The 23,340-nt window shown below is 32.7% G+C and overlaps 2 protein-coding genes across 2 annotated transcripts in view; both read left to right on the plus strand.

Annotated features, from left to right (window-relative positions):
- tank (EI24 domain-containing protein tank) overlaps nucleotides 1-23,340 on the plus strand; it is a 228,697-nt gene that overhangs the window by 131,554 nt on the left and 73,803 nt on the right. The window lies entirely within an intron of this gene.
- LOC145329411 (ribose-phosphate pyrophosphokinase 2-like) lies at nucleotides 12,540-23,149 on the plus strand. Its single transcript, XM_080173520.1, has 15 exons — nucleotides 12,540-12,613; nucleotides 14,383-14,450; nucleotides 14,942-14,986; nucleotides 15,335-15,386; nucleotides 15,953-16,065; nucleotides 16,856-16,917; nucleotides 17,226-17,310; nucleotides 17,569-17,657; nucleotides 18,041-18,117; nucleotides 18,821-18,872; nucleotides 20,319-20,432; nucleotides 20,788-20,842; nucleotides 21,200-21,280; nucleotides 21,878-21,930; nucleotides 22,412-23,149. Exons 1-15 carry the CDS (start codon nucleotides 12,595-12,597, stop codon nucleotides 22,449-22,451), a joined length of 1,005 nt encoding a protein of 334 aa, XP_080029646.1. The 5' UTR covers nucleotides 12,540-12,594; the 3' UTR covers nucleotides 22,452-23,149.

The following is a 23,340-nucleotide window of genomic DNA, read 5'->3' on the forward strand; positions in this document are numbered from 1 at the left end:
TATAAACTTTAAAATCATAATGAATAATTATAAAAGATTATTTGAAAATTTATATTACTGTCGAATCTACAAATAATCACGGCCAACCTTGTAGTTTAAAAAAATATTATTGTACTGTTAGTAGGCGACGCGACTGTCAAGCATGTTATCTATAATACAATGTAGAATGATGTCTGTCCGTCCGTCCCTTAAGATCTCGGTAACCACTGAACCGATTGGATTCTACTCTTCAGGGAATATACCTACTGGTCCTTTGGTGGTTTTATGCTATTTTCTTGGGGGGAGGAGCACCCCCCCACATTTTAAAAAAAAATAATTTTTGCGAATTTTGTGAATTCGCCATTTATTTGCGAAAATTTGCGACACATTCGCTAGGTAAGATGTAACTATTTCAATACTCACAAAATTTTTTTAGGCACCTACCTGATCTTTCTTTTAATTACCTCTTGGGGCAAAGCCCTTAGAGGCAAGGGGCAAACTGTCTGGAGTGAAGAATCTTGCTCCATTTAACCGATATGGTTATCCTTTACAGAGAAGATAGGTTCTGAAAAGGTTTAAAACTGATTTGTTAGAGGATACCAATTTTCTTTAAATTTTACTTCTTATGCTAAAATTAAAAATGGTGGCTGTTCTGCTTACCCAACTCCCATCTTCCACCCTCCCCCTCCAAAAACTTTTTTTGTTACATTTTTATTTTTAAACTAAAATAAAAATGGGAAGGCTCGAATTCAAACTCGCCTCTACCTCATATGTCCCAAGGGGTGTATCCTCTAAAATAATTATAATTAGACACTGGGGTGGTCATTTTATTTTTAAAAAAAACAATTTTGTGTTTGATATAATTATTCTATTATTCTGATTTTAAAATATTGATTTCTAGTACGATAAGGCACTGTGAGCGAACACAGTAATAGTGTCTGACTGATTATGACGTAACAAAAAAAAATAGCCAATGAGAGGCCACTATAAATTTTACCATTGGTCAATAGCGGCCTCTCATTGGCTAATTTTTTTTGTGACGTCATAATCAGTCAGACACTATTACTGTGTTCACTGTGAGCGAATGATCTCCTCAACAATCATGTCATAAAATGTTAGTATGACTGTGTTAAGCCTTTTGTATTGAAGTAATTTATGGGCAGATTTACACAGATTTTGTTGATAATTAAACATTGTTGAATATTAAAAGCGTTTTAAATTTATTTATAGTTTTTTTTCCGTTTGTCTATTTAATTTATAAAATTTCATTTAGAAGTTGTCATCCGCGTTTATTTGAAGCATTAGAAATTTCAATTTCAAAAATCTTACTGCTAAACAAAACAAAAACAAAAAACAATTTAAATGCTCGTCATAAGAAACAGACATTGTTTACATTCCCCAACAGAACAGGAGAACAATCCAAGTAATCGCCTAATTTGACCGCTCAGTGTAATGTAGCTGCGCTTCATATTAGGTCATGAATAAAGGGATACGTCAAATAAACATCAAATTACTTATTTTATTTCATAAATAATCAGATTTAGAGAGAAGTAGTAAGAACAGATGAATAGATCAATCATCGATGATATCTAAAATACCTATAGTTTCTTCTTATGAAATATAACACAAACACACAACCCTCTCCCCGAAATTTTCATTATTATGTTTACGGGGGGTGTATTTGCTTCAACATGCACTTTAAGATAATCCACCAATTTATCCCTGTATTTTTTTGGGTAAAGATACATTTAACTTTTGCCATGAAGGTATCTTATTTGACCGCTGTGTGTAGCTGGTGCGCTGAGTCTTGGAGCGCGCAGCAACGGACGCACGGACAGTCAATCTCGCGTATTTTTTGGCTCAGATTCAAAACTCGACTTTTTTTAAAATTTTTCCACAGTTAGCTTTTCAGATATTTTTAACTTACAAAAGCAAAAAATCAAAAATGTAGTAAACGAAATTTTAAAAAAATAAGTAGAGCTAACTTTTAAAAAATCAACTGAAAAAAATACAAAAAAGTACAATGTACTTCTTTAATATCTACTCTATGTAGTACATAACAAACATTAACCTCGTGAAAGTTGGGTTCCAAATATTTGTTTTCTTCGTTTTCAAAATTATTTATCTGTTGTGACATGTGACACTCTATATTTTATTTATATGCAACTTTTAATCTATTTCATTTAGTTTTTTTAAACCTCACAATTTTAAAGGGCTTTTTATATCTATAATACAAAGTAGAACGATGTCTGTCCGTCTGTCTGTCCGTCTGTCCGTCTGTCCGTCTGAAGCTTAAGATCTTGGTAACCGCTGAACCGAATGGGCTCTACTCTTCAGGGAATATACCTACTGGTCCTGTGGTGGTTTTAAGCTATTTTCTTGGGGGGTGGGACACCCCCAACCCCCCCAAAAATGAAAATTTACCCCCCCCAAAAAAATACTCCTGGTGCTGCTGGTGCAGCTGGTGCTGCTGGTGCAGGTGGTGCAGCTGGTGCTGCTGGTGCTGGTGCAGAAAATTATTTTTTTCTAGGGGCAAAGCCCCTAGAGGCTAGGGGCGAAGCCGCTAGTATATTATAAAGAATTAATACAAAGTGTAGACGCTTCGACACAAAATACCTTGTTGAGCTGGGCACTGATTTTCTTTCCCCCCTCCTTAATTTTGAAATAAATTTTAAAGCAGGGGTTGTAGTTTTTCGTTTGTTTGTTAGTTGCTTTAGGTTTTCATTTTGTTATATTGGGTAGCCCCACAGAGTTAATGCGCCATAGTTATAAGCCCCGAAAAGTTAAGTTCCCCTCAGGTAATTAGGCTTAGAACCCCACCCCCCTTATTACAATTTAAAGAATAATTAAGGAGAACGGTATCAGTTCTCAATAGGCACTTATTTAGGTAAGGCAGATTTTGAAAATCAAAGTTTTGGGTCTTCACTACTTTTTATGGCATGATTTTTTTTTGTTCAAAGAGCCATAAATTTATGTTCAAATATTGGAGTTAAGTATACATGGTGATTTCCTTCAAAGTGCCTAGCGAACATAGATCCCCCTCCCTCCACCCCCATCCTTTATTTTGAAATAAATTGAAAATAAAGGGGGATGGGGTATATTTTGACGTGTTTGTGTTTTATCTGCAGGGTTAGACAATAAGAAATCCCTCCCCCCCTTATTATTTACAATTTATTTAAAAACAAGGGGAGGGGGGTTCTATGCTCGCTAGTCACTTTAAGGAAAATCACGTAAACTTTTATGATGTAGTTAAACGTACGATATTTATATTTTTATATGAATTTATCCATTTGGATTTTTTTTGTATTTGTGTTAAGAAAGGTCCTAATTTTTAGTAAAGTTTTATTTCTAAACAAATTTTCCGATATTTTATGGTGGATTATTATTAAAAAATATTTCAATTGATGAAAGACTTATTATGTTATATCATTTAGTGTATTTTTTTTCCAATTACAGTCGTGTAACAAGAATGCTAGGTATTTGCCCTCGCTATTTTTTTGCAGTGTTAAAAGCGAAGCTTTCCTGCTTCTAGGGGCTTTGTCTCAAGAGGTTTGATCAAACAAATTTTTCGTAATAATTTTTTTTGGGGGGTGGGGAGGTTAGTCGACCCAACTATTTTTATTTTAGTTTTGAAAAGAAAAAAAAAATTTTGGAGGGAGATTTTTCATTTTTTTTTGGGGGGGGGTGAGGGTGTCCCACCCCCCAAGAAAATAGTTATAATCCTTCCCGGGACCTATGAGAAGCTACCCTGTAAAGGAGAACCCGATCAGTTCAGCGATTAGCGAGATCCTTTGCTAAAGACAAACAGACAGACAGAGAGACATCGTTCTACTTTTTATTATATATATATTTTTAACCTTTTTATTAATAAGTATAGCGTTTTTACATTTTTTCCATTCTATACATTAGAATATTACATGTTTCGCTACGCCTTTTCTAATATTTTCTCCTCCTAGTTTAAGTTTCATTGAGTACAAATAAAATTCTTTGTCAAAGTGTTACTTTATGTTGTAGACAAAGGTTTCTTAGTTTTTCCTCTTAAGTAGCGCATCTACTCTGTCCCTCTGTCAATATCTATCTCGGCTGTTTCCGTCCAATCCCATATGGACCACAAAAGAACTATATAATGGAAAGACGAACATTGGATGTTTATTTTAGGTTAAATTATACAATATACATAGTAAAGAGGTGGATTCTTTAAAAAAAACTTTTGCCCCACTAAAATCAGTTTGCGTCACTGAAATTGAGTGAGGCAAAATTATCCTCTAATTTTTAGCGAGACTCACTGATTTTAGTGGGGCAAACTGATTTTAGTGAGGAAAATTTTTAACCAACTAGTTAAATTTTTTTGGTGATATTTTCAAGATTATGGGGGGCAACTCAACGTAGTAAAGGCGACCTTTTCATCTGCCCCCGAATATTATCTTATATTTACTTCACTTAGTGTCGGGGATATAAAGATAGGACAATTGATCTTAAATTCTTTGTTTTGGCTCTGTTAAATTTTTGGAACCAGAACCAATACAACTGTTCTTATTTCAGCTATTATTAAGACTTTGGGTGGTTGCGCAGAATGTCGTTACATGTTTATTATTCTAGCAGACAAAGCGTAAATAAAGATACTTGTCCTTTTATCCATAAAAAAATGGGATATTTAAGTTTGTTCCTATTACCCACAAAAATTGAAAATCGGACCAAAAACACAAAAGATATGTGAAAATAATTTTTTAAAAAATAAAACGGCATAAAAGATGCTTCAAAGCAGTCGAACTGCTATTGATGGTATATACTAAAATATGCTCGATAATGATGGGAATGTTGACAAAAAAATCAGAGGTCAAGATTTAATAGCAGCTGAATGAATCACATTTGCAATTAAAAAATTATTGCATTGAAAATGCCTTTTCTTCGCTTGGCTACTTTTAGTTGCAAAAAGTATAATCATTATAAAATCTTTAAAAGATTTATAGCAGAACAATAAAATTTGGGTAGCCATATCTAAAAATCTGTGAAAAAGTTGCTGCTTCCTCATAAATTCCTTTTTTATCTGCTTCTCTCGCAGAGAGAAAGCATTTTATCAGGGAACAGGGAAAATATACAAAATTATAGAATATTTATTTCTCGCATCGTATTATAAACGGCTTTCCGCGGATATAGAATGTACAATTATAAGATTAAAACCAGTTTTTTTATCATTATGCTCAATCGTCTTAGGAATCATTATTTCGTAATTTAAAGTCAATAAGATCTTATATTCAGATCCCAACACTCCGTGAAATTGACTGGTGATACATAAAAATATTTGTAAAGTACTGTAATAGTAAACAAAGACGATAACGTCCAAAAACATATTAACTTAGCAGGACAACATATTTCCTATTCCATGTAGGAAGGGAGGGGACATTGAACTGTAGTTTATACGAGCATCCAAAATTTTATAAACACGTCCTCCATTTATCGACTTAACAGAGGGAGTGATTTTGTTTATCATGATTTGGGATGTACTGTACATTAATTTAGCTCAATTATCTATCCCTTCAAATCCCTGCTAAATTGACAGAGCATTATTTAGTAAACTTAGATAGCCTATAATCTTCCATGGATCTTTTGACTATTTTCAGCCGGTTTAGAGATTTAAAAACGCATTCGGATATATATCGGGAATGACGTAACTAATACAAGGACAATTGTGTCCAAGAGTCGCAAACCTTTTTATATCACTAAGCTAAACACGAATAAAGAATCATCAGAAAAGAAAAAGCTGAATAGTAGGTTTGCTGCCAGAAATGTACAAAAATGTAATATCTTTTTAGAGTGCTAATTGCGTAGATAATGTAATGGGCAGAAATTTTAGCAAGTAATTATGCACAGAGAAAAAAATATTTTTATTATGTGCTCTGACTCATTAAAAATTAAATAAGCACATATACTGGGGCTTTCACTGGAAGTGCCTATTAATCCTGGAACCCCAACTTACTTTTGAAAAAAAATAAGGATATATAAATTTTTGTTTATTCCTAATCTCTGCTTGTTAACTATAATCATGAGTAAAACACAAACACAAACACATGATAAAGTAACCCCCCCCCCCCCCCATTATTTTTAGTAGTAGACTAGGCCCTTTAAGGGAAAACACTCAAGAAGGCCTCAACAATCTGAATGATGGTCTTTTTTTATTGTCATTTTTCTGATTTTTTTTGTATATATTTAAGTTTGAGTATATTCCAACATCGAGCCGCTAAAAATCAAGAAGAGGTAAAAATTTCGTGCGCTCCGCGCTCCTCCATATGAAAATAATATGCACGTGTCTACTTGTTGGACTAAGTTATCATATGATGGATGTTCTAGATTTTTTTCTAGCCTAGATGCGTCAAGCCAAAAATTGACGCAATACTGACGTTCGTCATACTCATATTCAATGATTTTTAGAAATTTTTGTATAGTACATCTCGCTTGAAGCACTTACAACAGAAACGCAAAGCATTTTCTATTCGACTTCGTCTCTTTAACTATGTCTATCAGTCTTTATGTCTGTCTATGTTAAATAAACAGATCTATAGTATAGATGTATTGTATATACAGTCAACTACCTCCCTTTCTTTTTCGAAGACCTCTTTCTTCTGCTTCTAAATTATTTTCTCTACTTGGCTGGGTAATATAAGCGACATCATTGGCTGATTTTCAATCACCCAACAGAAGGGTTGCACAATGCACAAGGTGGTAGCGATGGGGAGATACAGTTAGTTAACCCTTTCTCCCTCTAGTGTTTTACTCTAATTCTTTAACTATGACTGTCAGTCTCTATGGCTGTCTATATTCAATATTGTTTAATATTATTTTAAAATGTTTTAAGTAATATGTAGTCTACAAATGAATTCATTGCAACAAGTTGAAATTATTCTGACCAATCTTTCCATTTGATAATGTAATGGTAAACTATGAAGACGAATAAAGTCGCTTAAAAAATCAGCATGTGACGTCATAAAAATGAGAGATTATCCAACTGTTTTTTTAGGGTTTTCTTTCCCACTCCTCCTCTCATCATCCCTCATTTTTATAACGTCAGAATTTTTTTTAACAACTTTCTTTGTCTTCGTAAACTATTGTTGCTGATTTACTTCTGGATAAAATTGTTCTTGATGATAGTTTAGGCAAAAAAAGCAGAGTACCTTAATTTTAGAGAGGGAGGGGATATTGGGATTTTTTACAGTAGTCCTCAAAGTTTTATTATAACTTTTTCTTATCGTTGGCTCATTAACTTTGGGGACTTTTATTGAATTGTGATTAGTTTGTCCATTTAGTTCAGTGTCCAGACATTTCAACCACTAATTGTAATCTATGGATGGGGTAATGTTGCACATTATGTATGTACATCAATTTGTCGGTCATTGACTTATCCCTTTAGTTTCCTGCCTAAATTTGCATCTTTAAATATAAGTTTATCTTCTGTAATTTCACAGATCATTGAAATTGTCAGCAATTTAGTTTTTTTTGTTAAATTAAATTTCAATATTTTTGTCATTGAATGTATAGGGCTCGGCATTCGGCATGCTACGGAATTTTCATCAACTGACTGGTGCGGCTGATTTTTTACTTTCAATCGCTATAATTTGCTGTAGCGAATGAAAAATGGTTGAGACTAAATTGATACTTTTATAATTGTTTCGTGCACATTTGTATTAATACAAAATAATCAATAAGTATATACTTTCTTCGTATTTTTACAGCAAAACTTTTCTATATAATTTGTATGTGCGTGGTTTACAAAATAATCATAGGTGTTTTCCCACAAAGTGCCTATCGAGCACTGCCCCCCCCCCCCCTCTTTAGTTTTAAATAAAGTAACCTAACCTAAATTAATGACAAACAAACCTAATGGAAGGATGGTGGTACACTCCCCCAAAATAGCTATAAACCTTCGAAGGTGCTATGAGAAGTTACATTGTAATTGAGAACATTATAAGTTCAGCGATTATCGAGATCCTTTAGGACAGACAGACAGACACTGATTCTGTTACTTTTATAAAAGTTAAGGGGGGGGGGGGGGGCGTTTGGATTTTGCGGATCACTTTTAGATATCAGTGAAATTATCGATTATCTCTATGAATTATATCATCTCGGTAAGTTAATAATAAATCATAGTACGACCCGCGCACGTAAGATGATATCTTTAAAAGCGAAGATTGTCTATAATTATCTGGAACGGATACCTTTTTTGTTACTTTAGGCATTTTAGAATTGATTTCAAACTTTGCAAGGTGATTTTTGTAATAAATCGGCACGATTTAGAAAGCGTAGCAACTCTATAATCGTTACCAGAATGTCCGTACGTTCATTTTAAACATGTTGATTTTTACCTGTTTTAACAACAAATTTTTATTTGATATAATAATCAGATTGACCTATTTGTAATACTGATTCCTAAGACAATAAATTACAATATCATAAGAGATGCGTCTCTATAATCTAGTCCTGAAGATCAAGTAACTAGTACAATTTTGTTTAGATTTCTCAATTAATATTCCGTTATTAAGCAGTTTTCAACAAATTTACTTAAATTTTGTTTTGACTTTTTATACATTGAAATTATAATTATTAATTTTTGAAACTCTACATACAAGTGTTAATGTTAGTTTGTCCTACCGTTTTAGATCTTCGCTTTTATGGAAGTTGTAATCCTTGTTTTTTAGAAGAAAAAAATGGAAAATATTTCTTGTGTGAGGATCTTAGTTACCAGTTCTTCACAACAGATGATTAGTTACAATTCTTTATAATAGTTTCATTTATTTAAGGTAAGTATTTTATTAGATTACTAGCTGCTACGCCCCTAGAGGTCTATTTCCGATTTTTTTTTAAATTTCTCGTGGGACAGGGTGGTACCCTCCCCCAAAATAGTTATAAACCTTCCCGGGACCTATGAGAAGCTACCCTGTTAAGGAGAATCCGATCGGTTAAGCGGTTAGCGATATCCTTCGATACAAACATACAAACACACAGACATCCTGTTACTTTATTTTAAGGATATCATTAATTTCAGAAGCGTGCAGTAATTTGTAAATTGAAACTATTGGCTGAAACGTAAAGAAACTTAATTGAATGATCCAACCATTTAGTTTTTAGTATAAGTACCCGAAGTTTTTTCTCCCAGAAAATGCTATTATTAATAGTTTAATTTCCCCCTCTTTCTGGTTATTACTTAATGTATAGTAAACGTTTTGTTCAGGTCTAACTGCATATTATATTTTCCAAGCAAAATTGGTAAAATCCAATGAAATGCACTACACCCCTTCCCAACTCTCCTTTCCGTATTTTAGATTTTCATTACAAGGGGGTCAAACCCTGTGGGACTCTCTAAACCCTTACCAAAACCTTACCTTTTATTTAATAAAAGTAAACCATCAAACGACCTTTCTTTAAGCATTATCTGTCATATTGTGCTTTAAAGATATGTTACAAAATACAAAATAATTTCATAATCTGAATATGTATTTAAATTGTAGAGTAGCCGTGCTACTAAAAAAACGACGTTCTGATAGCATCGTAATTTCTTGACATAGGCCTTAGAGACAAATTTTAATACTTTTCAATTTAGAACTAGATACATCTGGTTAAAAAGTCTCTAAATTTTAATATTTCAGTTTTATTTTTTAGTTTTGAATTATTTTTCATATATGCCACAAAATTTGTGATATACTTAGATTATGTTAGTTTTAATTTATGCTCTTAAAATGTTTAATCTTTTTATTGATAGTCGCTTCACCTCATGCCTTATGCACTTTTAATTAAGGGGTTGGGTGAGATTCTCATATTTTGTTTTACGATGTTACTTTCTTTTTTTTGTGAGGGAGGGTTGAATTGTCATTACCCTCCCATAAATAAAAAATCCTCCAAAACATACGTAAATCTAACATGAAAGTAAGAGTTCAATGGGTCCTGTGGTATAAAAGATCGTAATGGATAGAATAGCAGACAATCAGACAGACATTCTAATACTTTTGTATTAGGATATTTCAAGCCACAAATTACTTTATTGTATATTAAATGTAATTTCCATTGCCATAGCCCTGTATTTATAAAGTATTAGTAGTATTCTTGATTTATCTAGAAAATTAATTCTTATTTCATTGACAAAATAGAATTGACTTATTAATGGTAGATAGAGAAGCCGTACAAATTCCCCTGTCGAAAAGTTTTCATAGGAAAAATGATTAAATAGATTAGTTAAAAATAATCCCATGCCTATGTTAAAAGATATATGATATTGATAAAAATTTTATTTCTCGTATTCATTCGAATCCGGTGGAAAGGAACCGGTTCTCATCCATACGAAAAAACTATGTCTAGCATCATATTATATCCAGCTTTCTACGAATATAAAAATGTACAATCATAAGAGTAAACCAGCTTTTTTAGCCCGTGCCTTCGGCACCTCGGGGCTAAAAAACTGGTTTTAATCTTATAATTGTGCATTCTATATCCGCGGAAAGCTGTTTATAATACGATGTGATAAATAACTATTCAACTGTTTTTTTTTATAGACGGAGTAACGAAAAGACAGACGCACAAATTAATTAAGTTATTGATTAGCCACACTTCAGGAAAATCATTATCATAAAATTCAGACGCACATCTTATTTAGCAGCCGAGTAAGTTCCTTCCATCAAGTTTGCCAAAGACAATTCAAATGGACAGACTGGCGTTTTTAAACGTAAAGTAGAATTAAGCCAGTGACCTGTAAAACAGATGCAATAAAACAGATGCTGAAACAAAAAAAAATGATTTTACCTTTTCCTCTATTTCTGAAATTTTCCCTCTGCGCTATGATGAATTCAGTTTTTATATTTTTTTTTACCTTTTTTAATATTGATAAATTATTCATATTCATTTTTATTTCTGATTTTCTTTTATAATAATGGCTCCGAAACCGATTGATATTTGCTGGATTAGAACCGGTTCTCAGCCATAATTAGAAATTATGTATAGCATCGTATTAAAGACAATTTTCTACGAATACTAAAATAAAAATCATAAAATCAATACCAGTTTTGCATCCTGGGCCTTCTGCCACTGATTGCTAGCAAAACTTGTTTTTATCTTACAATGTTTCATTTTAATATCCGAGGAAAGGTATCTATAATACGATACGATAAATAACTATTCTGTACTTTACTTTAGCCACAAAAAAAGATAAGTTTACTTTAAGCTAATAAAATTTCCATCATAATTTTTATCAAATATTACAGCATAAAATTGAATTGGTAACCATACAAATACTCTGTAAAATGAAAGTAAATACTGGACTATAAAACCAATGTTTGATATTGAACTTGGTGAAGTAGTACAAAGGATTGTTTATAATGGCAAACAACTTTCTTGTCATAATAAAATTGTGATTAGATTTCAAACGCATTACCCTAATAAAATTAATTTTAAAAAAGGTTTTTTGAGCGAATTTTTCCTTGCAATTGATAGAAATTTAGTTTTGTTATAATTGTCGATTTTATATCTTTTATAAAAAAATTTGTGATGATTTCCTATATCAAACGCATATTCTATAACATATAACTTACTGTATCCGTTTGTCTATCAATAATGCTATAGAGATATTTGTCAGTCTGTGTGTAGCGAAGGCTCTCGCTAACCACATGGACCGACATGGTTCTCATTTACAGTTTAGCTTCTTATTGGTCCTAGAAAGTTTTATAATTGTTTTGGGAGAGGAAACCAACACCCTCGCAGAAGAAATCGCCCCTAGAAACCCCCCCCCCCTTCCCCCAATTAAATCAAACAACCTGTCGTAGTATATTTCGGATTAAAATTACTTTCCTGTCTATGTTATGGACTTTTTGTATTTCTTTGCTATTGTTTTCAACTTAAGACTGTTTACTGTGAAATTTGTTAATGTCAAAACATTTAGAATATCAGGGCTCGGCAGCCGCGCGTCAGCCGCGTAAAGGCCTCAGTGAACTTGTCAAATTATAACTCTAAAATTCATATGGGTGTTTAAACCTGTTCTTAAACAGACAATCCATTTTTTTCTGGTTTAAATTTGAGGCTGAAGCGTGGCTTTCGAGTCCTGAATTTAATAAACAATTTTCTCGTATTCATTCGAATCCGGTGGATAGGAACCGGTTCTCATCAATACGAAAAAACTATGTCTAGCATCGTATTATATCCAGTTTTCTACGAATATAGAAATGTACAATCATAAGATTAAAACTAGTTTTTTAGCCGTTGCCTTCGGCACCTCGGGGCTAAAAAAAACTAGTTTTAATCTCATAATTGTACATTCTATATCCGCGGAAAGCCGTTTATAATACGATACGAGAAATAACTATTCTGCTTTTAAATGCCAGATTTACAAATTAAGGTACAAAAATAAATTATCAATGTTTCTTAGTTAAAAATAATAATTTAGAATAAGATTTTTAAAAAGGACAGTTAGGTGCACAGATAGCAAAGCAATACGATGCTAACAAAAATGTAGAGAGGTTGTGACGTAATGACGTTGACTAGACCCTAGTTATAGAGTAGTTGCCATTTAAACAATAATGTAATTTAGGCAAAAATAAAAATGAAAATTTAACATGTAAAATGGAATAGTTAAGATTTAAAATGATAAAATCAGGCTCAGGTTTATGATTTTAAAAGTTATTTTTTCGCATCGTATTAAAGACAGCTGTCCGCGGGTATTAAAATGAAAAATCATAAGATTAAATCCTTTTTTTGTTTCCGAATGCCTTGGCTAACAAATTTTATGATTTTTGTTTAAATTTTTGTGGAAAATTGTCTCTAATACGATGCTATTTAAGATTTTTCAGTGTGGCTGAGAATTGGTTAATCCAGCGGATATTAATCGGTTTTGAAGCCGTAACAGAAAGATTTTGAAAAATTCCTAGATATCAGGAATGGGTCAATTGGAGATCATATTAACTTTATTACCAGCAAAGCCATAGATCCTTGTGATTTCAGTCGAATAAAGACCAGTTCTAACCAGTAAAAAACACAAGTATTTTATTTTAGTCAACTTTCCACGAAAAAAAGAGAATAAAAATCTCTATTTTGTTGGACAGACTGACATTTTCTAAATCAACAAATAATTTAAAGATCTCCATTTGAATTGTCTCTGTATCGCATCGTATTACAGACAACTTTCCACGGATAATATAATAAAAAAGTTATATACTAAAATCAATTTTGTTAGCTACGAAGGCCGAAGGCCTAGGCTAACAAAACTGGTATTAATTTTTATTTATATTTTAATACTATTCGAGAACGATTGTCTTTTATACGATGCTATACATGATTTTTCAGTATGGCTGTGAACCAGTTCTAATCAAGCGGTTATTAATTGTTTTCGAAGCCACACTGGAGAATAGATTAGTTATCATTAACTTAAATATATACGAGATATAAAATTATATTTTAGATTAAATAAAATAAATAAAGTATCACATTTTTCTATTGCTATCCTATCTGAGATACAATATCCCCAAGAGCAAATAAGGGCAATTTGAATGATTTAATATGGATAAAATGCTTCTCGTTAAATGGTTTAGGCAATCTATAAGGTGTTAAAAATACAATAAATTGGAATTTAACTTTCTCGTATTCATTCGAATCCGGTGGATTAGAACCGGTTCTAATCCATACGAAAAAAACTATGTCTAGCACCGTGTTATATCCAGTTTTCTACGAATATAAAAATGTACAATCATATAATCTTATAATTGTACATTCTATATCCGCGGAAAACCGTTTATAATACGATGCGAGAAATAACTTTTCTCGTATTCATTCGAATCAGGTGGATTAGAACCGGTTCTAATCCATACGAAAAAACTATGTCTAGCACCGTATTATATCCAGTTTTCTACGAATAAAAAAATTGTACAATCATTTGATTAAAACTAGTTTATAAAAGCTATTTATAATACGATGCGAGAAATAACTATTCATACCTGGATAATTTATTATTATAAAGTTAACTTTAAATTTATGTTTGATGTAACTCTGCCAAGGGTAAATGGGCATATACAAAGTAAGAGCATTATAGAATTTAGGATGCTTTCACTCAAAGCGCCTAACGAACACTGAATCCCCTCTCCCCAGTTATCTTTAAATAAATTACAATAATTTACTAGGGATAGTTTATTTCTTTGCCTAACCCCTGTGAAAGCCCCTAACCAGGCAGTCCATATACCTGAGATGCCCTAACCCTTAAGGGCTATCCTGTGTCTAATACAACCTTAACTATCCTAATATAACACCAACATACGTAATAGTACTCCCTTCCCATTAATTTTAATTTTTTCCTAAATATAGGGGGTGGTGTTCCTGAGCTCAACTAGGCACTTTCAGGAAAATCACCGAATTTATTTAATTTGTATGAAATATTTTTAGTTATTGGTGTAGAAGGAAGCAGATCTGTGACCAAAATGACGAATCCTGTTTCAAATCATGATATGAAGGTTTTCCATTTTTCTTGCAGGGGTGTCCGGGATGGGGGTGTGTATATCCCCCTATTTTAACAATCTCGATGCTCATAACCCTTGAGCAAATTGTTGTTAATTTTTAACATTGTTGTTTTATTTTGTTAGACAGTTTTTAGTTTTAAAGTGTCTGCGAAGAATCGATAAATAATAACTTGGATGTTGCACCAGATTCTAATAAAGTAATACAAACAGCTGGCTAAAATAACGATATACACATCAACCCCCTTTACCCCACTCCCTCCCCTCCAACCAAAAAAACGAACCGACTAATAAATGAGGTCCATATCATCAACCAAAATTTACGACAAATTTTCCCCTGTCAATATATCCACTTATTTTATATCCATTCTACGAAGGGAAATTTATTATTCTAGTTTTATATCTTGAATTTTATTTAATTTTAAGAATTCAGTATAAAATGATTTTTAAAACTAAATTTTTGATTTCAACAATTTTATAATTTTTAGGTGTTTAGTGGCCTTTCAAATCCAGAACTGAGCAAAAAAGTAGCTAGGAAGGAGTTTTTCATAATTGTAAATGATAAAATTCAAAATTAGATTTTTACATGTTTACTGAAATATATCTCAAATAATAATTAGGAAGAAAAAGACTTTTTCACTTCAGTAAATTTTTAAAACCATAAAAATAATCGAAAAATGCACAAAAAAGTGGTTAAAAACCAGACATCTATCCTGCATAGCTGCTAATAAAATCTATTTTTGTTAAAAGACTCAGTCAGACAGACAAACAGACAGATTTGCATAGCTGTACTACTAAAGTTAATCTATATAAAATCTTGAAAGGTTGCGTGATTTTACCTATTTTAAAAAAGTAAAATATTTATGATGTAACTTTTTACAAGATATTGCGGAGTTCAATTGAGTATGGCAGATTTCACTCTTCTTCTAAATGGTAGGTTTTCAGATTATTTTTCCAGTATGGCTTCGAATAATATCAGCTTCATTAGAACCGGTTGTAAGCCATTATGAAAAATGGTGTATAGCATTGTATTATAGACAATTTTCTACGAATATTAAGATAATAACCATAAAATTAATACAACTTTCCTTCGGCCCACCGGGGCTAACAAAACTGGTTTTAATCTTATAATTTTTCATTTTTTTAACCGCGGAAAGCTGTCTATAATATAACTATTCAAGATGCTTATCATCTCTATATGTATTTGCTTTCTTCAATGACTGACTAACTCATTTCAACAGTATTGTTATTAACTGCTTTCAGAGTATATGCTACTAAATTGCTCAAATGCTGTTAGAGTACATTGGTGCATATGTTGCATACGTACCAGCCATTTAATTTTTTTATTTTCTTAATTCTAATATTCCAATTTATGGCACTGACAATTAATTCAAATTGTACAATCAAGCCTTCCATCCATATTTTCAATTAATTGAAAAAATAGGGGATTATATGCTCAACAAGGCACTTTTAGGGAAACCGACATTAAAATTATTCAGGTGAAAGTGATGTAGAAATAATGGATTCAGTGCGGGGTAAAAATGTGTACATAGTGCAGTCAAGTGGAAGAGACACAAACAATCATCTCATGGGGCTTCTATTATTTGTCCAGGTAATATTTGTCCAGGTAATAATTGTTCAGGTAATATTTGTCCAGGTAATAATTGTCCAGGTAAAATGTGTACATAGTGCAGTCAAGTGGAAGAGACACAAACAATCATCTCATGGGGCTTTTATTATTTGTCCAGGTAATAATTGTTCAGGTAATATTTGTCCAGGTAATAATTGTCCAGGTAAAATGTGTACATAGTGCAGTCAAGTGGAAGAGACACAAACAATCATCTCATGGGGCTTCTTCTATTTGTCCAGGTAATATTTGTCAAGGTAATATTTGTCCAGGTAAAATGTGTACATAGTGCAGTCAAGTGGCAGAGACACAAACAATCATCTCATGGGGCTTCTACGATTTGTCCAGGTAAAATGTGTACATAGTGCAGTCAAGTGGAAGAGACACAAACAATCATCTCATGGGGCTTCTATTATTTGTCCAGGTAATATTTGTCCAGGTAATAATTGTTCAGGTAATATTTGTCCAGGTAAAAATGTTAAGGTGAACCCTATCGGATAAGCGGTTAGTGATATCCTTCGATGCAGATAGACATATATACATCCTGTTACTTTTATTTAAGGATAGATTACTTGCTCATAGGTCCAGGGAATTATAAAAAGGAATAAGTTCTCAATCATAATTGCAGAGGGAGAAAATTTAAGTCGCGGACGGAAGGCTAAGGTAAAATGCTAATGGGTAGAGAAAAAAACGCATATGAAGAATTAAATGAAAAAAGCTAAATCCGCAGCGAAGAATTATCAATTTGATGACCATTAAAAATCTGTTAATTTAGGCTTGTAAGCTGGCAGGTGCCAGAAGGATTACTGCCGTCCTACCTCTTCTGCCTTATGCCAGGTATGACAAGTAGAACATCTAGGAATGATAGATAGGGAAAAGGATATAGGTTGGAAGATTTCAAATCTTTAGCCCATCAAGTGCCAAAAAATGCTACTTAAAATAAAGCTAGTACACGTGTCCTAAAAAGGGAATAAATGTTACAACTATTCCGATTAATGTCATATTAGAAGGAAATGTTCGGCCAAAAGTTTTTAATTTGTCCCCTATTTTAAGCGACACTTTTACTACCTAAAATCAATATTTCAAGTTAGGTAAGATTATAAAAGAAATATAGAATATTTGATTATTAATTTTATTTATATTAGGGGTGATCATAAAGAGCCAGAGAAAAGAAAACCTATTCCAACCAAAATAATTGCTGGCATGCTGGAAACTGCTGGCACAAGCCAGGTAAAACATTTTTTTTGCGGGGCGGGGGGGGGGGGGGGGGTAAACTCCTTAAATTTTAAAAGGCAGATTTTAAAAACTGAAATAGAATAACCCATGTGGAATTAAATAACCTTTTTAATATACTTTCCTGGTTAATATCAACATTATTTGTCTACATAGCAGCGTGTACTATTGTTGTATATTGATTTAAAAATAGCATGTAATGTGTAATGATATTAAACAATTTAATGATTAAACTGTCCATTTGGTTTTGTGAAGGTGATAACTGTCGACATTCATTCTCCTCAAACAGAAGCATTTTTCACAATTCCAGTGGACTGTTTGACTGCCAGATTTCTTTTTGAGAGGTAAATTCTTTTTTTAAGTGACTGACTATCTGAAAAAATCTCTAATTTTTATTTTTATGTTTACTACAAATTAATGTATAAATATAATCCAGACAACTTCTGCCCTAAGTGGTAAAGGCCCTTTTTGTCTGCTAGCAAATTGCTTTTAGTTTTATATGTAGGGACTCGGTCGTTTTTATTTTCTATGCTATTAGCTTATTTCAAAGACCCAATAGAAATTCGGCGCAGGGTCTCCACCCTGTGGGCAGAGTTACATATAGCTTATGTACATTCTATTCTTTTTTACACTTAAACTTTTATACTTAAAGACAACACAATTTGTCTCAATAATAACAATTCTAATGTTTGTTTTAAAGGTTTCATAAAATTATATTTTGATGTAGGTGGGTAAAAGAGAATGTTCCTGGATGGGATAAAGCTGTAATCTGTTCACCTGATGAAGGAGGCACCAGAAGAGCAGGTACAGGTTTTCGTGTAGGATTAAGCTGTAATCTGTTCACCTGATGAAGGAGGCACTAGAAGAGCAGGTACAGGTTTTCGTGTAGGATTGAGCTGTAATCTGTTCACCTGATGAAGGAGGCACCAGAAGAGCAGGTACAGGTTTTTGTGTAGGATAAAGCAGTAATCTGTTCACCTGATGAAGGAGGCACCAGAAGAGCAGGTACAGGTTTTGTGTAGGATAAAGATGTAATCTGTTTACCTGATGAAGGAGGCACCAGAAGAGCAGGTACAGGTTTTGTGTAGGATAAAGCTGTAATCTGTTCACCTGATAAAGGAGGCACCAGAAGAGCAGGTACAGGTTTTGTGTAGGATAAAGATGTAATCTGTTCACCTGATGAAGGAGGCACCAGAAGAGCAGGTACAGGTTTTGTGTAGGATAAAGATGTAATCTGTTCAACTGATGAAGGGGGCACTAGAAAAGTAGGTACAGGTTTCATCACGATCCTGGACGCCAGCTAACATTGGTGAATTATCCAGGTACAGAGCAAACATATTAGTTTTACTTCAACAAATCTAAAATATCCTGTAATAGGAAACAACTATGTAAATTATAGGTGTCCAGTCCAAGCAATTTTTTTAGAACAGAAGGACTGTAAACTGAATGGTACCAAAGACTAGATATATTAACAATCTATTTATATAATTATGTATTTTCTTTACAGGTTCTTTTGCAGAGAGACTTAGACTTCCAATGGCTTTAATTCACAGAGACAGGTACACTATTATATCAATTAACCCGCGGCATTAATGTAAATGAGAGCGAGACTGCTTGCTGTCGGGGAGGTGCCATGTTCGAGCCTAGTCAACACCGTATCATACTAGAGATGTTGAAATGCTATGTACAGTTGCTATGCCTGGCCCGTGACACTAATAGTGAAAGTATTGATAATGCCTTGGCCCATAAACAGGCGCAACTCATCGCCATGCACAGTGGATAAAGGTCATTCAATCAGGGGGGATGGTTGTCTTTTTGTATGTTACTTAAAATAATATCCCATTGGTATCGCATCCCAAATAAGCTGATAATGCTCTGGCAATATATGAATTAGAATTTAGTTTTTCAAAAGCGAAGCTGTTCTAAATAGGTACGTACCTCCGTAACGGATAGTTATTCTTGTTGAAAGGCATGGCTGACACTTGTAATAGGATCAACTCTGAGCATATAATGTCTGGTGATGTAGCTGGTAAGACATTTATTCTAGTTGATGATATGGCTGACACTTGTTATAGAATCAACTCTGAGCATATAATATCTGGTGATGTAGCTGGTAAGACACAGGAATAAGGTATAACCAACAAGAGAATTAAATCTAAAATAATATTTGGGGGGCAAATGGAGAGGTCGTAAATTTTACAATGTGTTGCCCCCCAACGACAGCTGAAAAACACTTATTGATTTCGTGATTTTTTCCTGAATTAATTTTGTTATTGGTATGAGCTGGGTAAGACAGTAATTCTTGTTGATGATATGGCTGACACTTGTTATAGGATCGACTCTGAGCATATGATATCTGGTGATGTAGCTGTTAAGACAGTAATTCTTGTTGATGATATGGCTGACACTTGTTATAGGATCAACTCTGAGCATATAATATCTGGTGATGTAGCTGGTAAGACAGTAATTCTTGTTGATGATATGGCTGACACTTGTTATAGGATCAACTCTGAGCATATAATATCTGGTGATGTAGCTGGTAAGACAGTAATTCTTGTTGATGATATGGCTGACACTTGTTATAGGATCGACTCTGAGCATATGATATCTGGTGATGTAGCTGGTAAGACAGTAATTCTTGTTGATGATATGGCTGACACTTGTAATAGGATCAACTCTGAGCATATAATATCTGGTGATGTAGCTGTTAAGACAGTAATTCTTGTTGATGATATGACTGACACTTGTTATAGGATCAACTCTGAGCATATAATATCTGGTGATGTAGCTGGTAAGACAGTAATTCTTGTTGATGATATGGCTGACACTTGTTATAGGATCGACTCTGAGCATATGATATCTGGTGATGTAGCTGTTAAGACAGTAATTCTTGTTGATGATATGGCTGACACTTGTTATAGGATCAACTCTGAGCATATGATATCTGGTGATGTAGCTGTTAAGACAGTAATTCTTGTTGATGATATGGCTGACACTTGTTATAGGATCAACTCTGAGCATATAATATCTGGTGATGTAGCTGGTAAAACAGTAATTCTAGTTGATGATATGGCTGACACCTGCTACACTCTCAATAATGCTGTCAACCATCTTGTTGGGTAAGATATTTTCAGTAGAGAAGCTACTCTATAATTTACTTTGTCTGTCCATCAGTCATATGGTATTGCTCTTTGATTTTTCCGGCTGCCATTTAAGATAGACTTTTTTTACCCCCTATCAAAGAGCCCCAAGTTTACAACTTACTTGGTCCTACAGTCTGACGGTCATGATTTTTATTTTGTAATAAGTAAATGTTTAGAGATTTTTTGTTAATTATCTTATCCTTCTCTTTATTATGACTACTAAATATCTGCACTATAACTCCCTTTGTCCATTTTTCCATCAATGATTTTTTGTGCTTTAAAACTTAGGTAATTAAGAAAATAAATATCTTTCTATATTTTTACATTTTAGAAATGGTGGTGCCTCAACTATTTACATTCTCGTAACTCATGCTGTTTTCTCACAGGTTAAATACTTATTTTTACAATTTTTTTCCCTAGCTGTAGCCATCTTCCTGTAATCTTTTAAAAAGCTATTTTATAATTCACAATGTCTGTCCGTAAGTAATATTATGGGAAATCTTTTCTTCTACTATTTAAGATAGACAGACGGAATTTTTTGTGAAGATCCCCTGTACCAATAAGCATCTGGTATATTACCTTTCGGTTAGATGAGGTATTTGCCCTTCAGGGTTAGAGCAGAGCTCTTCGCAGGGGTTGGGTATAAAAACTTCCCACCTCGTTATTTTTAATATTTCAAAAATAAGAGAGGAACAGTCAACTTTGAGGGAAAGCAACGAAAAGTTACATTTTTGTAATTGTAGGTTCCTGATTCTCTGTTTGATCAGCCTGAAGTGAAGAAAGTAGTTGTGACCAATACTGTTAGCAATGAGTTAACCAGCATTAGGAACAGTCATGTTTACATTTATTCAATACTACTAGTTGCTCCGCCTCTAGACTTTAGAAAAAAGTCAGGAAAATAGCCTAAAACCACCACAAGACGTTTATGAACAGTACAACTAATTCAGACCAACAATTTTCGAGATTTTAATCTTAAAAAAATAATATTACTACTTTATATATGATTTTATTAAATACTACGCCCCTAAAGGCCTCTAGATGCTCTTGAGTGGACCCTCCACTTATAGTTGTGGTTTTTAAAAGAAAAAAATAACATAAATTCTTTTTGGGTTGGGGAAGGGGGGATTTTTTGGTTGAGATTTCTCTGGGAAGGTGGAGGTAACCTCTGTCAAAATAGTTAAAAACCTTTCCTGGATCTATAGTATGCTGAAGCAGCTTTAGTGCCTAATTAAAAATGAAGCCATACAATATAAATGACCAATAATAGACCAGTATAAATATTACCATAGTCCAATTACAATAAATACTGGCCTATCATTGGTCATTTGTATTGTATGACGTAATTTTCTATTAGTCACTATAAGCTGTCTTAAATCTGTTGCACTAATATCTTTATTATAATAAAACATGGCTTATTTTGCAGTGAAAAGATCTCAATCATTGATGTAAGTGATGTTATTGGAGAAGCTATAAGGTAACTTAATCTTTAAAAATTAGGTCTCCAAATCCTGGTTCCTAAAAAACTAGTGTTTCTATATTCTAAAGTATAATACTAAAATTTGATCACCTTTCCATTTAGATGGCATGATTTAAAATTAATCATTTTAATTAAACTTTAAACTTTGGTATTTTGTCGGGGTAAACTCAGGGTATGAACCTGATTTGGGGAATTTAACCAAAGGGAATCGGTATGGAATGGAGAAAAATAGGAATGAAAGAAATTCTTAAATCAGAATTATTTGCAAGAAGTACCCTGGTACCCAGTCCTTGAACCTTACTTTATATGGAAATTTTAAAAATAATTAAAATTTTATTCTGCGAATCAAATCTGAACCGAGCTGCATGTGAAGAAATCTGGAATCAATTCATTCTAACTGCTGCTATATTAGGAGTCACAGGGCATATGATAGAAAGCTTGTAAAAGAATTTTTCTAATCTATCATTTATAATTTCAGACGGAATCATTATGGAGAAAGTGTAAGAGCTATGTTGTAGACAATAGTTATTTTTATCACATCGTATTATAGACATCTTTCCGCGGATATTAAAATGAAAAACCAGTTTTGTTAGCCCCAAGTTACCGAAGACCCAGGCTAACAAACTGGTATTAATTTTATGATTTTAATATTCGTGGAAAATTGTCTGTAATAAGATGTTATACATGAATTTCAATATGGCTGAGAACCGGTTCTAATCCAGCGGATTAATCGGTTTCAAAGCCATGCTGGAACAATGATTAAACAGTCTCAAAACAGTTTCAGCAGTGCATCTACTCTTTAACTTTATACATTTGTTCGTTATTAAACAAAGATTTTTTTAAATCTTAAATTATTTGATGATTTAATATTATTTGTAAATTATCTCATATTTACATTTAAAAATGCTTAATTTTGTCACCAAAAAATGTTGTTTTTTAAATAAATTTTAATTATAATAAATATTTTTAAATTAGCTTTATATTTATAAAAATGTATATAAGAGATTTTTAGAAAAGAAATAAGTAAAAATAAAATTAGAATCATTTAAGTTAACAAGTATGAGTTTTGTTATATTTAGTAGATCTGTATACTAAGATCTAATATATTTTTAATAGCTAAGCAAATTAATTTTCTTTATATAAAATGTACCATTATTCTGTATTAAATCTTAAAATGTAAATATTTTCTTAAATAGAATAAAATTTAACAGAAAAAGAAGAATTTTTATTTTATCCAACGTTTTTGATTTTGAATGCTCAAAATGCATATTCTGTTTTTTATTAAATGAAATAACTCAATATACTCTAATCTTTTTATTTTGGACCTTTTTTCCAATATATCTTCGAAACTTATTGATATCTGGTGAATTTAAACCGTTTCTCCGCCATACTGAAAAAACTTGTATA

Source organism: Acartia tonsa, chromosome 10 (genome assembly GCF_053477335.1).
Source record: "Acartia tonsa isolate MP-2025a chromosome 10, ASM5347733v1, whole genome shotgun sequence".
Classification (NCBI taxonomy): domain Eukaryota; kingdom Metazoa; phylum Arthropoda; class Copepoda; order Calanoida; family Acartiidae; genus Acartia; species Acartia tonsa.